The sequence below is a fragment of the Pristiophorus japonicus genome, chromosome 17 (genome assembly GCF_044704955.1).
Source record: "Pristiophorus japonicus isolate sPriJap1 chromosome 17, sPriJap1.hap1, whole genome shotgun sequence".
NCBI lineage: Eukaryota > Metazoa > Chordata > Chondrichthyes > Pristiophoridae > Pristiophorus > Pristiophorus japonicus.
Genome location: NC_091993.1, coordinates 10,056,566 through 10,072,936, shown reverse-complemented (window position 1 = coordinate 10,072,936; position 16,371 = coordinate 10,056,566). Strand labels below are relative to the sequence as shown.

The 16,371-nt window shown below is 44.4% G+C and overlaps 1 protein-coding gene across 1 annotated transcript in view; it reads right to left on the bottom strand.

Annotated features, from left to right (window-relative positions):
- The window catches only part of tex9 (testis expressed 9), a 69,480-nt gene that overhangs the window by 15,773 nt on the left and 37,336 nt on the right, over positions 1 to 16,371 (bottom strand). The window contains exons 7-8 of the mRNA XM_070859306.1: positions 15,267 to 15,442; positions 8,932 to 9,014 (exon numbers count right to left, since the gene is read on the bottom strand). Of these exons, the coding sequence (XP_070715407.1) occupies positions 8,932 to 9,014; positions 15,267 to 15,442 (259 nt within the window). The remainder of the gene's footprint in view (positions 1 to 8,931; positions 9,015 to 15,266; positions 15,443 to 16,371) is intronic.

The window sequence follows — 16,371 nt, the reverse complement described above, 5'->3', positions numbered from 1 at the left end:
CAGTACTTCATGGCCGACAAAATGAAGGGGGAGCGACGATGCAGATCAACGCCGGGCCGTGTTCCTCAGTGTGCGGTTCAAAGATCTACGGTCTGATAAAGAATCTACTCATGCCTAGTGATCCAACAGAGAAAACATACGAGGAGTTGTATACATTGGTACGGGAGCACCTCAAGCCAAATGACGGCATCATCATCTTGAGATACAGGTTTTATACACACGTTCGATCAGAGGGACCGTGCAAGTTCAGGACGGTATTGGCAGACATGCTGCGGGACTTCTTTGTTATCAGTATCAACCACATTTCTTCTCCCAGAGGGTTGTGAATCTGTGGAATTCTCTGCCCAAGGAAGCAGTTGAGGCTAGCTCATTGAATGTATTCAAATCACAGATAGATAGATTTTTAACCAATAAGGGAATTAAGGGTTATGGGGAGCGGGTGGGTAAGTGGAGCTGAGTCCACGGCCAGATCAGCCATGATCTCGTTGAATGGCGGAGCAGGCTCGAGGGGCCAGATGGCCTACTCCTGTTCCTAATTCTTATGTTCTTATGTTCGAAGATGATCCTGCGCAAACTTCTGGCGGTGGAGGAATTGGATTTAAAAAAGGCCATCCAGATCGCTCAATCATGTGTGATGACGGACAGGAGTCTAAAGCAAATAGCGGTCAAGAACCGAACCTCGGCAAGTACTGTAAATGCGATTGATTCGGCGTTCGGCAGAGCGGCACATGGCAGGGCCTATCTCGCTGCATTCGCGAAACCTGTGGCTGCCCAAAGTCCGCCAGCGGGAGTGTATCCAACTTCTCCGTGTTGGCGTTGTGAGGGAAATCATCGGCAGCAGCAGTGCCGATTTAAGCAATATAGTTGCAAAGGCTGTCAGAGTGGGGCATCTCCAGCGCAAGTGTCCTTTGATAAGCAAGCAAGCTGCGACACACCACTTGGAGGATGAGAGTCAGACTAGCGCGGATCCGGACGCGCAATCGGAGATGCCAGAGGAGGAGGTGTATGGACTGTACTCCTTCGTAACCAAGAGTAAACCAATTTTGACGCCCTGTTAACGCCAAGCTGCGCACGTACACCAAAGAACTGATAAAGGTGATTGGCAGTGAACAAATTGTGTCATATAATGGTATGGTTCACAAGTTACCACTGTGGATTGTTCCAGGCAAAAAAGAAATAGAAAGGTGATGTCACAGCCAAGGGGGTAAGTGATTGGCTGGTGATTGGTAAGTAGTTTTTCTTTTTTCTCTTCTATATCAGTGAGCAACTTTTAGCACTGTTGTTGCCAATTTAAGTTAATCTAAGGGTTAAGTCATGGCAGGAGAGCTCGGTCACGCGATATGCTCCTCCTGTACTATGTGGGAAATCAGGGACGCCTCCGGTGTCCCTGACGACTACGTGTGCGGAAAGTGTATCCGCCTCCAGCTCCTGACGGTCCGCGGAATTGGAGCTGAGGGTGGATTTACTCTGGAGCATCCACGATGCTGAGAATGACGTGAGTAGCACATGTAGCGAGTCGGTCTTACCGCAGGTGAAGGGTCCACAGCCAGCTAGGGAATGGAATACCAGCAGGAAGATCAGTGCAAGGAAGGTAGTGCAGGGGTCCCCTGCGGTCATCCCCCTGCAAAACAGATACACCGCTTTGAGTACTGTTGAGGGGGATGACTCATCAGGGGAGGGCAGCAGCAGCCAAGTTCATGGCACCATGGCTGGCTCTTGCTGCACAGGAGGGCAGGAAAAAGAGTGGGCGAGCTATCGTGATAGGGGATTCAATTGTAAGGGGATTAGATAGGCGTTTCTGCGGCCGCAACCGAGATCCCAGGATGGTATGTTGCCTCCCTGGTGCAAGGGTCAAGGATGTCTCGGAGCGGGTGCAGGACATTCTGAAAAAGGAGGGTGAACAGCCAGTTGTTGTGGTGCATATTGGTACCAATGATATCGGTAAAAAAAGGGATGAGGTCCTACGAGACGAATTTAAGGAGCTAGGAGCTAAATTAAAACGTAGGACCTCAAAAGTAGTAATCTCGGGATTGCTACCAGTGCCACGTGCTAGTCAGAGTAGGAATCGCAGGATAGCTCAGATTAATACGTGGTTTGAGCAGTGGTGCAGCAGGGAGGGATTCAAATTCCTGGGGCATTGGAACAGGTTCTGGGGGAGGTGGGACCAGTACAAACCGAACGGTCTGCACCTGGGCAGGACCGGAACCATGTCCTAGGGGGTAGTGTTTGCTAGTGCTGTTGGGGAGGAGTTAAACTAATATGCCAGGGGGATGGGAACCAATGCAGGGAGACAGAGGGACACAAAATGGAGACAAAAGCAAAAGACAGAAAGGAGATGAGTAAAAGTGGAGGGCAGAGAAACCCAAGGCAAAAAACAATAAGAGCCACTGTACAGCAAAATTCTAAAGGGTCAAAGTGTAATAAAAAGGCAAGCATGAAAGCTCAGTGCCTCAATGCAAAGAGTATTCGGAACCCAGGAGAGGGCTCTGAGCTAGTTAGAGTGGGTGAGAGCTCAGATGAACAGGACCCCAAGAAAGAATGCAAAAAGCAGGAGGCAACAGAGCAGAGTAGCACTGGGGTAAGTGTAAACCACAAGGTGATAGGAAGGGACAATATGTATGAATATAAAGGGTCTGCAGGAGGGGTCAAAACTAAAAATCATGGTTTAAAAACTAGTATTAAAACACTCTACCTAAACGCACGCAGCATTCGAAATAAAGTAAATGAGTTGACGGCACAAATCATTACAAATGGGTATGATTTGGTGGCCATTACAGAAACGTGGTTGCAGGGTGGCCAAGACTGGGAATTAAACATACATGGGTATCTGACAATTCGGAAAAATAGACAAGAAGGGAAAGGAGGTGGGGTAGCTCTGTTAATAAAGGATGATATCAGGGCAGTTGTGAGAGACGATATTGGCTCTAATGAACAAAATGTTGAATCATTGTGGGTGGAGATTAAAGATAGTAAGGGGAAAAAGTCACTGGTGGGCGTAGTTTATAGGCCCCCAAATAATAACTTCATGGTGAGGCGGGCAATAATCAAGGGAATAATGGAGGCATGTGAAAAAGGAACGGCAGTAATCATGGGGGATTTTAACCTACATATCGATTGGTCAAATCAAATCGCACGGGGTAGCCTTGAGGAGGAATTCATAGAATGCATACGGGATTGTTTCTTAGAACAGTATGTTACAGAAGCTACAAGGGAGCAAGCTATCTTAGATCTGGTCCTGTGTAATGAGACAGGAATAATAAACGATCTCCTAGTAAAAGATCCTCTCGGAATGAGTGATCACAGTATGGTTGAATTTGTAATACAGATTGAGGGTGAGGAAGTAGTGTCTCAAACGAGCATACTATGCTTAAACAACGGGGACTACAGTGGGATGAGGGCAGAGTTGGCTAAAGTAGACTGGAAACGCAGACTAAACGGTGGCACAATTGAGGAACAGTGGAGGACTTTTAAAGAGCTCTTTCATAGTGCTCAACAAAAATATATTTTTGTGAAAAAGAAGGGCAGTAAGAGAAGGAATAACCAGCCATGGATAACCAAGGAAATAAAGGAGAGTATCAAATTAAAAACCAATGCGTAGAAGGTGGCCAAGGTTAGTGGGAAACAAGCAGATTGGGAAAATTTTAAACGACAGCAAAGAATGACAAAGAAAGCAATAAAGAAAGGGAAGATAGATTACAAAAGTAAACTTGCGCAAAACATAAAAACAGATAGTAAAAGCTTTTACCGATATATAAAACGGAAAAGAGTGACTAAAGTAAATGTTGGTCCCTGAGAAGATGAGAAGGGGGATTTAATAATGGAAAATGTGGAAATGGCTGAGACCTTAAACAATTATTTTGCTTCGGTCTTCACAGTGGAAGACACAAAAACCATGCCAAAAATTGCTGGTCACGGGAATGTGGGAAGGGAGGACCTTGAGATAATCACTATCACTAGGGGAGTAGTGCTGGACAGGCCCCTGGTCCTGATGAAATGCATCCCAGGGTATTAAAAGAGATGGCGGAAGTTATAGCAGATGCATTCGTTATAATCTACCAAAATTCTCTGGACTCTGGGGAGGTACCAGCGGATTGGAAAGCAGCTAATGTAACGCCTCTGTTTAAAAAAGGGGGCAGACAAAAGGCAGGTAACTATAGGCCGGTTAGTTTAACATCTGTAGTGGGGAAAATGCTTGAAGCTATCATTAAGGAAGAAATAGCGGGACATCTAGCTAGGAATAGTGCAATCAAGCAGACGCAACATGGATTCATGAAGGGGAAATCATGTTTAAATAATTTACTGGAATTCTTTGAGGATATAACGAGCATTCGTTAAGGTGCCACACAAAAGGTTACTGCAGAAGATAAAGGTACGTGGACTCAGAGGAAATGCATTAGCATGGTTAGAGAATTGGCTAGCTAACAGAAAGCAGAGAGTCGGGATAAATGGGTCCTTTTTCGGGTTGGAAATCGGTGGTTAGTGGTGTGCCACAGGGATCAGTGCTGAGACCACAAATGTTTACAATATACATAGATGACCTGGAAGAGGGGACAGAGTGTAGTGTAACAAAATTTGCAGTTGACACAAAGATTAGTGGGAAAGCGGGTTGTGTAGAGGACACAGAGAGGCTGCAAAGAGATTTAGATAGGTTAAGCGAATGGGCTAAGGTTTGGCAGATGGAATACAATGTCAAAAAATGTGAGATCATCCACCTTGGGGAAAAAAAAACAGTAAAAGGGAATATTATTTGAATGGGGAGAAATTACAACATGTTGCGGTGCAGAGGGACCTGGGGGTCCTTGTGCATGAATCCCAAAAAGTTAGTTTGCAGGAGCAGCAGGTAATCAGGAAGGCGAATGGAATGTTGGCCTTCATTGCGAGAGGGATGGAGTACAAAAGCAGGGAGGTCCTGCTGCAACTGTATAGGGTATTGGTGAGGCCGCACCTGGAGTACTGCGTGCAGTTTTGGTCACCTTTCTTAAGGAAGGATATACTAGCTTTGGAGAGGGTACAGAGATGATTCACTCGGCTGATTCCGGAGATGAGGGGCGATTTTATAGAACCTTATGATGATAGATTGAGTAGACTGGGTCTTTACTCGTTGGAGTTCAGAAGGATGAGGGGTGATCTTATAGAAACATTTAAAATAATGAAAGGGATAGACAAGATAGAGGCAGAGAGGTTGTTTCCACTGGTTGGGGAGACTAGAACTAGGGGGCACAGCCAATTGAGAAGGAATTTCTTCTCCCAGAGGGTTGTGAATCTGTGGAATTCTCTGCCCAAGAAGCAGTTGAGGCTAGCTCATTGAATGTATTCAAATCACAGATGGATAGATTTTTAACCAATAAGGGAATTAAGGGTTACGGGGAGCAGGCGGGTAAGTGGAGCTGAGTCCACGGCCAGATCAGCCATGATCTTGTTGAATGGCGGAGCAGGCTCGAGGGGCTAGATGGCCTACTCCTGTTCCTAATTCTTATGTTCTTATGTTCAGGCAATGGCCCAACGATGCTCGGCAGGAACTGGTTGGAGAAAATCAGATGCGCCTGGAATGACATAAAGGTGTCATCATCAGAGGAAGATACATGTGCCCAAGTGTTGAGCAAGTTCCCCTCGCTGTTCGAACCGGGTATCGGCAACTTCACGGGAGCCAAGGTGTCGATCCATGTGGACTCAGATGCAAGACCCGTCCATAATAAAGCTCAGGCAGTGCCGTGTATGATGAGGGAGAAGGTCGAAATTGAACTGGACAGACTCCAGCATGAAGGGATCATATCACCGGTCGAATTTAATGAATGGGCCAGCCCCATTGTTCCTGTGCTGAAAAGTAATGGCAGAGTCAGAATCTGTGGCAACTTCAAGGCTGCGATCAACAGGGTTTCGAAAAAAGATCAGTACCCGTTAACGAAGGCTGATGACTTGTTTGCGACACTAGCCAGAGGGAAGTCGTTCAGAAAACTGGACTTGACGTCGGCCTATATGACACAGGAGTTGGTCGAGATGTCGAAGAGTCTTGCGTGCATTAACACGCACAAAGGATTGTTTATTTACCACAGGTGCCCTTTCGGAATTCGCTCGGCTCCAGCAATATTCCAGAGGAATATGGAAAGTCTACTGAAGTCCGTTCCCAGAACCGTCGTGTTCCAAGATGACACCCTGATCACCGGTCGTGACTCCAAGGAAGATCTGAAAAAGATCTGGACGAGGTTCTACTGCGTTTGGATAGAGTGGGACTCAGACTGAAATGCTCGAAGTGCGTCTTCATGGCATCGGAGGTCGAATTCCTCGGGAAGAAAATCGCCGCTGATGGCCTTGGTTTTCACGTAAGTAGGTCTGATGCCATCAAGAATGCACTCAAGCTGCAGAATGTGACAGAGCTGCATTCATTCCTGGGTCTACTCAACTACTTTGGTAACTTCCTACCTAAATTGAGCACCTTACTAGAATCACTGCACATGCTATTGAGAAAAAGCAACAACTGGACGTGGGGCGCATCACAAGACAGAGCTTTCAAGAAAGCCACCAATCTGCTTTGCTTGAACAAGCTGTTGGTACATTATGACCCATGTAAACGTTTAGTTTTGGCCTGTGACGCATCGTCATACGGAATTGGTTGCGAACTCCAACAAGCCAATGAGTCGGGGAAACTTCAACCTGTCGCGTATGCATCCAAAAGTTTGTCTAAAGCGGAAAGAGCCTACAGCATGGTAGAAAAAGCAGCTTTAACGCGTGTGTATGGTGTTAAAAAGATGCATCAATACCTGTTCGGTCTGAGGTTCGAATTAGAGACTGATCACAAGCCGCTCATTTCATTGTTTTCCGAGAGCAAAGGTATCAATACCAACGCTTCATCCCACATCCAAAGGTGGGCGCTGACATTATCTGCCTATGATTATGTCATTCGCCACAGACCTGGCACAGAGAATTGTGCCGATGCTTTGAGCCGGTTGCTGTTGCCCAGATTGGGGGTGGAAATGCCACAACCGGCGGATCTAATGTTAATCATGATGCTTTTGAGAGTGAAGGAACCTCTGTCACAGCTCAACAAGTTAAGACCTGGACCAGCCAGGATCTTATTTTATTGGTGGTATCGGTGGTTTGCATCCTCAAAGAGGATTGGTCTGCCCTACCCAAGCAAATGTGCGAGGAGGCCAAACCGTACATTCGTCGCAAGGACGAACTGTCCATTCAAGCAGATTGCATATTGTGGGGCAATCTCGTTGTAATGCCCAAGAAAGGGAGAGAGAAGTTCGTGCGTGAATTACACAGCACACATCCGGGTATAGTAATGATGAAGGCCATCGCCAGGTCCCATGTATGGTGGCCAGGAATTGATTCTGAGCTGGAAGCATACATGCATCAGTGCAACACTTGCATGCAGCTCAGCAAAGCACCAGCGGAATCGCCACTGACTCTGTGGTCGTGGCCATCTAAACCTTGGTCCAGGATCCATGTAGATTTTGCAGGTCCCTCGCTGGGCAAGATGCTTTTAGTGATGGTGGACGCTTATTCAAAGTGGATAGAATCATGTCATCCAGTACATCCACGGCAACCATAGAGAATCTCAATGTCATGTTCGCGACACATGGTCTGCCTGGCATAATGGTGAGCAACAATGGGTCGTACTTCACCAGTCAGTCGTTTCAGGAGTTTGTGAAACTTAATGGCATAAAACATGTAAGGTCAGCACCATTCAAGTCTGCGTCCAATGGGAAAGCTGAACGTGCAGTACAAATTATCAAGCAAAGCATGAGGAGAGTAACCCAAGGGTCACTGCGGACCCGCTTGTCCTGCATACTGCTGAGTTACAGGACTAGACCCCACACACTCACAGGGGTCTCGCCTGCCGAACTCATGATGAAAAGAGATCTCAAGACCAAGTTATCTCTTGTACACCCGGATTTAAATACAGAAGACAAAGTCAACAAGGGTACCACGATCGTGCAACTGTGTCACGCGAGATTTCTGTTAATGATCCTGTCTATGTGTTGAACTATGGTCAGGGTCCCAAATAGATCGCTGGTACGGTCATGGCCAAGGAGGGCAACAGAGTATTCGTTATTAAGCTCAAGAATGGGCAAACTTGCAGGAACAAATGGATCAGACAAAGCTGAGGCACACAGGCGAGCCAGAACAGTCAGGCGAAGAAACCATCGATGACCAACCAACCTACCAGCAGTCTTCAGAGGACTCGAGGGTCATCAGTGAAACCGGAATTTCCATCATTCACCTGTTCAATAAAAATGGACTTGCAATTCCTGATGTGGCCACTGCCACCCCCAACAAGTCAGTCATCCAGCCATCAGCTACAACAGACCCCGCACACTCACCCAAGGCTGAAATCAAACTGAGACGGTCAACCCGGGAGCACAAAGCACCGGACCGTCTCAACCTGTGAAAGACTGTGATAAGATCTCGATGGGGGGTATTGTCATGTATGTACATTCTGTTTGTAGCCACCAGATGGCGTCATTGTTGGAGACCACTAAGCAGCACACACATGGTGCTGCTCAGGTATAAAAGGCCAGCCATTTTGAGAGTCAGGCACTTTGGGCCGAAATAAAGCAGAGCCAAGGTTGTTCCTTGCTTAGTTAAACAGTATTCAGTTTGAACCTTTATTACATACATAACAGTAATTCAACAACTTTGTGACTCTATTTCCCTCTAAATACTGTGTTTTGGGATATTCTTCCTATTTCACCCCTTTCTCCCCGCCCCCCCCCCCCCATATTTTGTCACATAACAACCGGTTTGTTCTCAAATAGTTGCTCGCAGTTAACTTTTTTTTTAAATCACCTATTCATTGTACACTTGATACTGACAGTGATAATATCAGTATTTGATTGTGACATTTAGAAAATATTTTCAACTGTGACAACAGCTAGTGGTGGTACTTAGGTGATACTCTGTGTAACTGTATGTTTAAACCCTTACCTTCATGTTGTATTCATGAGCTAGTCTATCCAGTTCCTCCTGCATTACTCGTAATTTCGCTTTCAGAAATCGTATCTGGGCCTCTGAATTCAGGTTAAGAAATACATTTTCTTAATTCTCTCTCTAACTAATTGAATCAACAGAATTCAAGCAAACAATAGCTTTTAAAAACATTGTTATCCGTTATAGTACATGTACTATTAACACTTACTTGAAAGGGTTATTTTACAAAAGAAAAATCAGTTTGTAACATAGCATGCTTTACTATCAAATACGCAAAATTAGAATAGTAAATGTCTTTTTCCTCCATTGTTACATGGGTATGATGAGCTTAGCAACTAGAAAAAATGAGATCTCCCTATTCATATTGGCTTGTTTTCCTGCCCCACCTCCTGCCCCATGCAACTGTTAATTTCTCACCTTCAACTGTCCACCATACATGAAAAAAAAACAGATTTTGAGAAGCAAACACATTAGCACCGAAGAAGGTGCAGAAAAAAGTTACTAGAATATCAGGAAGAATTGAACAAGCTGGGGCTCTTTTCTTTAGAAAAAAGACAGAAAGATGACCTGATGGAGGTCTTCAAGGTTAGGAAAGGGCTCGATAGGGTAGACATAGAGATGTTTGCACTTGTGGGGGAGACCAGAACTATAAGATAATCACTAATAAATCCAAAAAGGAATTCAGGAGCAACCTCTTTACCCAGAGTGTGGTTAAAATGTGGAATTCGCTACCACAAGGAGCAGCTGAGGCGACTAGCATAGATGCATTTAAGGGGAAGCTAGATAAGCATGAGGGAAAAAGGAATGGGATATGTTAAAAGGGTGAGATGAAGAGGGGTGGGAGGGAGGATGCCTTTATGTTATGTTATGTTCTTATTAATGTTGGGGAAGTCCAGAACCAGGTGTCACAGTCTAAGGATAAGGGGTAAGCCATTTCGGACCGAGATGAGGAGAAACTTCTTCACCCAGAGAGTGGTGAACTTGTGGAATTCTCTACCACAGAAAGTTGTTGAGGCCATTTCACTAAATATATTCAAAAAGGAGTTAGATGTGGTCCTTACTACTAGGGGGATCAAGGGGTATGGAGAGAAAGCAGGAATGGGGTACTGAAGTTGCATGTTCAGCCATGAACTCATTGAATGGCGGTGCAGGCTCGAAGGGCCGAATGGCCTACTCCTGCACCTATTTTCTATGTTTTGTGGAGCATAAACATTAGTATAGACCTGTGGGCCGAATGGCCTGTTTCTGTGCTGTTAATACTTTGTAATACATCCAGGGAAGAGTTGCATGTAATCATACCTACATTGGCTATCTCTATATGTATGAAATGTGAAATATAAATAAATGAATGCTCGAATCAGATATGTACATTAAATACTATGGTTTTTGTACATACTACCTTAGAAATAACTTTTTAAAAATCCAACGTCTAGAAAGGGTGCTACAGGGACAAGATCAGAAATATACCCAAGGAAAGGAAACAAAAAAGGGAGAAAACCTAAAAAGATCACATTAAGCCTCTGATTTGCCAGGCAGCAAGTTCTTGATTTCAGCCATGACAGCAGAGGAATTCAGGCAAGGGTGAGTTGTTGGTATCTAAATGTAAATTCTACTAGGTGGTCAAAGTATAAGTTGTTAAAATCTGGGCTTTAGCAACCCTCTTTAATCGTTTCTCGCTGCCCTAGAAGCAGGATGCGGAAGCCTCCCTAAAACCCACATCTCAATGGAAGGAGTACCTCCCCCAAAGCAGAACCACCCACTTTACAAAATAAGCCTGCAGATACTTCAGAACACCTGGGATGCCAACACAAGACATTTCAAAGTAACCTGGGCATTCTGACATGTGATGGAGTTTCACATATGGCAAAGGATGGAACAAATAATGCAGCTTCTGAACTGGAAGAAATTCAGACCTACCAGCAACTACAGGCACAATTTGATCTAAAAAAAAGGGGAGCATTTTCCTGCTCAACCCAAATATCAGTAGAGCTCCTCTGAACAAGGATGAAACCAAAAGGGTATCGTCAAAAAAAACATCAGAAAACAGTCAGGGTTATCCAAAGAGGTATGCTTGCAGAATACAGCATTATCCTGTGGTGCCCAGGATGGCTCTCGGTAAATGCAGCATGTGGTGCATCATTGAGCCAAACAAAAAACATTATGAAGTAGAGTTTCCACTTTGGGCGCACTGATTCCAGCACAAATTGCGCCTGTTTTGAAAAGTGTTTTTTCCTCCCAGTTTCCGCTCATTTACATATTGCCTAATGCAAAATCTGCCTTGGCCTGGTGCAATCTGGCAGCATTTTTTTTTAAAATTATGCTTTAAAAATATTCCTTGATATATTTAGGAGTGGTAACTTGGTAAAGTTTGATTAATACAGCTGAAAATGGGTTTATCTCAGAAAGTAAGCATTTTAATTCAGTGTCAATCCACCACCTGTAACCTGATTTTAAATGACTGAAAATGACTTTTAAAAAAATATACAAAACTATTTTCTAGATAGATTGGGGTACAATAGTGAGTTCCTTAGTAATTTAAAAAAATCATTCAAAACCTTTCAATAAGTACCTACTAGTGTCCTTGCGCCCAAAAGTTTCAGCTTTAATTTTTGGAGCCTCCTCGAAGGCTTGCAAACGAGTGCAAATAGCAGAAACACCCAATGGTGCTTAATTCTCCCTAGGGGCATGGCCAGTTTTGTGGGTAGGGCACAATATTTTTAAAACGACCATAAAAGATTGTGGAAACTGGAGTTGCACAGAATGCAATTTGCGCTTTCAATTTCGTGAGCTTTTGCACTGGTTGCGACGATCACGGGTCGGGGAGCAGCTGAAGGAGGAGGGGGCCAAAGGAGTGGCGGAGGCGGGGACTGGGGATCGCAAGGACTGAGGATTTTGAATCTGATACATTATAGCTGCTGCCAGTCTCAGCACCCTGAAACGGTCAAACCGCGCCCCCCCCACTGAGGTCTGGAATGGTAGCAAAAGTCTGGTTTTCACATGCATATATAATGTTTGGAACCAGAACTGATCTTTCCAAATAAACAAATGTCGTGCTGTAATATGAACCTCAGATTAGCAAAGATTGCAGCTTTTGTTTAAGCACTGAGTGCAGCCTGCAAGGATATACCCCGCTGGCAGTACATCAAACAAAGATCAGTAAATCTGAGCCTGATGTTACAGAAGATGACACTAATAATCCACCAGCCTTATCCAAAGCTATTTGGTTCCACAACTGCACATATTGCACCTCTTGCATGACAGCCAAGGTTTTGATCTCCTTCTCATCTTGCTGGACAAGCCGCCGTCCACACGAATAGTTATGTTAAATCAGAAAGGAAATCAACAAGTGAGCATGTGGTGGAATGCAAAACCTTTCTGCCTCTGCATTTTTGGCTATAGGTTCTTTTTCCATAACACTGGAACAAAGATTCCTGGTTTATACTTGTCTATTTTTCGCAGTTTACAGATTTATAACATTTATCATAATCAGTTTTTCAAGTTTTATAACCCTATGGAAAATAGTTAAAAATAAATTGGTTCAATTTGGCCAAGCATCTTGAATTTAATCTATCATTACACATATGCCATTTTAGAACTGGTGTGTGTCTACATTTCTTTACAGAAATGTTAAGTGAGAATTCAACCTTTTTTTAAAATTAGGTAACTGAAGTGAAATCAGAGTCTTAACTATAACTGGTGGAAGCTTCCATTCTAGTTATGAATCAGACATCCTGATATTTCTCCGAGTGAAGGCATTAAGGCCTAAAAATTAGGCTACATAGTGCCTCGTGCTCTCATCCTCCCCTTCATCACTTGCTGACTGTTACTGTCCGTAGCTCACCGGCTCAATGGTAATGAAGCCAGAGGAGCAATATTGGCTGCACCTCTGGGCCACACCATTCAGGCAAAATGATCCCTCGTGGCCATTTTGGGGTGCACCAGAATTTCTAGGCCTAAGTGTCTGAGTCATTGATACTAGGACAGTTCCTAGCCTGTGCTGAGTTAACTGGTCTCAACAAGGCAACAGTGGGGAAGTGACAACTGGACTTAGTATTCCTGAAAAAAAGAGGAAAAATGGACAGATTGAATGGGCATCAGAGGAAGGCAAGATCAGGCTTGGCTGTGGTGGTCAAATAGCACACCAAGGGGCCAAAATTGCCTTCAGTAGGAAATTGGGGAGGGCACTTCGATTTACCTGGCAATTTACTGCCCGGTGGGAGTCAGAATCAGACGTTAAATTCGGCTCTTTAACTCGGACATCACCTCCCAACGCTCTGGGACACTGTTTGAGACGGTGCAAGGGCAGGTTTGCGAGGGAGTGGGCCGGTATCCATCACCACCGCACTGACCAAGTCACTGCGCCAGTGATGATGTCAAAGCAATGCGGACGTGTCGCACTGACGCTTCGCAACGTCCCTCCCCTTCACTTAAAGGGGAGTGATGCTGCGAGGCCGACGTGGAGCCCATTGGGCCAACAGGGAGAGGTTCGGCCGGGCCGCCAACAGGCAGCCTGGCCGAACCAGCAGCCGCCATTGTCGGGCCGACTCAGGAGTCAAACAAAATGATGGCCGCAGTGGTGTGCCCTTCCCTTTAAGGGCGGCCGCACCACCCAGCCACTGGCAGCTTGACGCCTCGCGAAGCTGTCGGGGGCACTGACCAGCGGTGGCCACGCTCCTGCAAGGCAATTTCCCCCACGGGACAGAAAAGGGTGCTAAGGGGTTGGCGCATCGGGCGGGGCGGAAACACAGGGCGTGGCAGAAACCCGTATCCATTGCCCCCGGGGCAATTGTGGATAGGTTGGCCCTGCCGCCTGCCCCCGAGTGGAAAGGCCTTACCGCCCCGTTACCGCTTCTTAACAGCGATAACAGGCCTTAAGGGAGCAATTCCATCCCCCACTCCTCCGCCAAAACACTCAGGTGAGATACTGGAGGAGGGTAAGCAATGCTTGTGGAATCATACCCCAGCGAGAAGTCAATGACATTATAAGAGGAGGAAGACGAGGCCAAGATTAGAACGGAATATTGGCAGAGAAAGGAGGAAAAAAAATAGTTTTTAACTAATTCAATGTTGCTGTAATAAACTCTTGAACAATATGAACAGACACTTGCTTTAAGAAAAAAATGACATTACTGATTCTAGGGACTTACTGCAGTGTGCAAGTAGCCTAGTTCTCATCATCTATACTTGCTCGAGTGTTTGTAAGAACATGGGCAAGTACTGCTTTCTGTTGCTACTCACGTTCCTCTTCTCATTGCATGTGTGAACAGTTGCAAGAAAGCTGGGCACTAAAATACTTTTCTGAGACAACCCACTGCTGAAGGACATTATAACGATGGTTTGAGTTTTGTTTGGACAAGCTTGCACAAAAGAGATTTCTGCACTTGCTGACGCTTCTAAACTATTTTTATATCCACTTTGGTAAATTGTCAATTTTCATAGCAATGGTTACAGAAGTGAGGGTTAGAATAGAATTAAGTTTTATATTTCGCAGTAATTATCTACCAAAACAGACTTTCAGCTGTTACTAAATTCATAAAAAACTTAGCTCATGCTGTTCATTCCTAAGCAATTACATTGGCAAAATGTGTTTTCCAATGCTGCCGACTCGGAAGCTGCAAAACAAAAACAGTCTCTTGTTCCCTCTCGCTTCAGATTATCGTTGATGTCCAACTGTAAAATGAATTACCTCAAATCTTCAATCATTTAACTGAACCTGAGTGAATGCAGGAATAAAGGGGGGAGACTTTAACTTGGAAAAGTGGCTTCAGGGGGAAGGTGGGTTTCAATGGGCAAAAAAAACCCAAAGCTTGTCAGGAAGTCGGCTCCAACTTGCCTACTTCCAGGTTTAATTGGCTGGGTTTCCTGGGCCTCTGGAAACCCGGCAGCAAGGCAAGGCCAGCCTTGGGGAGCACTCCTTGTGGGCCAGGAGGTGCAGCAGTGCTTCCTCCCGACCCTCTGAAGCTCCCGCACAATCAGACCTCAACTCCCCATGTGAACCCCCCATGGAGTTAAATCTACACAGCATATGGGGAATCCCACCCACCCCCTACACTTGCAGTACATTGGGAAGTAAAAATTTCCCCCAAAGCCTCTGTTATTTCTTAAATCCTTGAAATGTGACCCAATATCTAAAACATTCCGTAAAACCAAAACTCAAAATTACACCACATGATTTGCATTCTATCAAAATTCTTCCACTCTATTTTGGTAACTATTTGAAATGTTTTGATCTGTGTAATCTACTACAAGTTTTTTTTTGAAAGTGTAATGCAGCTTTTAACAACTGAATTGAATGATGCAGACAAATAGCAATGCAATGAGTTCAGACCCACCTGTGGCCATTTCATTGCAAATGCTTGGCATGACCTCCTCTTCCACAGTAGCAGATGAGCCATCCTCCAGTTGACCTTCAATCTTACTAATTGTCTTTGCAAGGGAGAAATTGGAAAAGTCCTCTGGAACTGCAACATCATCAGCTGCATGTAATTCAATAGTTTTGTGTTTAGCACTAAAATTAAAAAAATTAATGTTTTAGTATTGAATTTCTCATCTCCAGTTCAGAATATGAATTAGCTCTTCTGGAACCAACACATTTAAAATTAGGACTCTTCAAAATACAAATTAAGAAAAAATAAAGCTCAAATGTCGTCAGGAAATGGTCACTGAAGCATAATGTTGAATGTTTAGCAAATAATGCACCATAGACCTTAGTGGCTTAATTACTATAACTATGCACAATAGAATAAGTATAAAACATAAATAAAAACTCAGTCTAAGAATATAATTTGTAATTCAATTGTACACACTATTTCACGATCAAATTGTCATAAATCTGGATTGAATTAATGGAGTGAAAATAAATATACATCAGCAATATTTTCACTTGTTTCAAAAGTTCATAATCACACTAACACATGTGAATGTGCTTTTGACAAATGATCCTAACTGTCATTTCATATTTCCATTTAGCCTCCCAAATTGAATACACTCTTTTCCAAGGCTGGTTAGCTTTACAAGCAATGTATATATCTGTTAAGGGCAGTGGGACAATCACCAACAAAATATTCAGGCTACAGGCCACGGATAAATTGCTATAATTGCAGCAATCCAGAGTTTAATGCAATGACTTGTGTTATTACAATTAACATTAAACTATTAATCTTGCCTTCATATAGACCAGAGGCGTTCAAACTATGGCCCATGGGTCATGTGTAACTCATAAGCTTTTGCTATTGGCCTGCAAAGCCATGGTAGTATCCCTGGTTTTACAATCCCTTGCAGCTCCCCCGCCTCCACCCCCCACTCCCCCACATTCCACCCCGTCCATTCCTTTTCCTGTTTTAGCCCAGTTTTTCCTCCTATTAAATAGTCAGCAGCCTGGAGAGGCTGCAATGGCACAAAATAAATTTAAGGAAAAATCTGTTGTCGCATATGCAT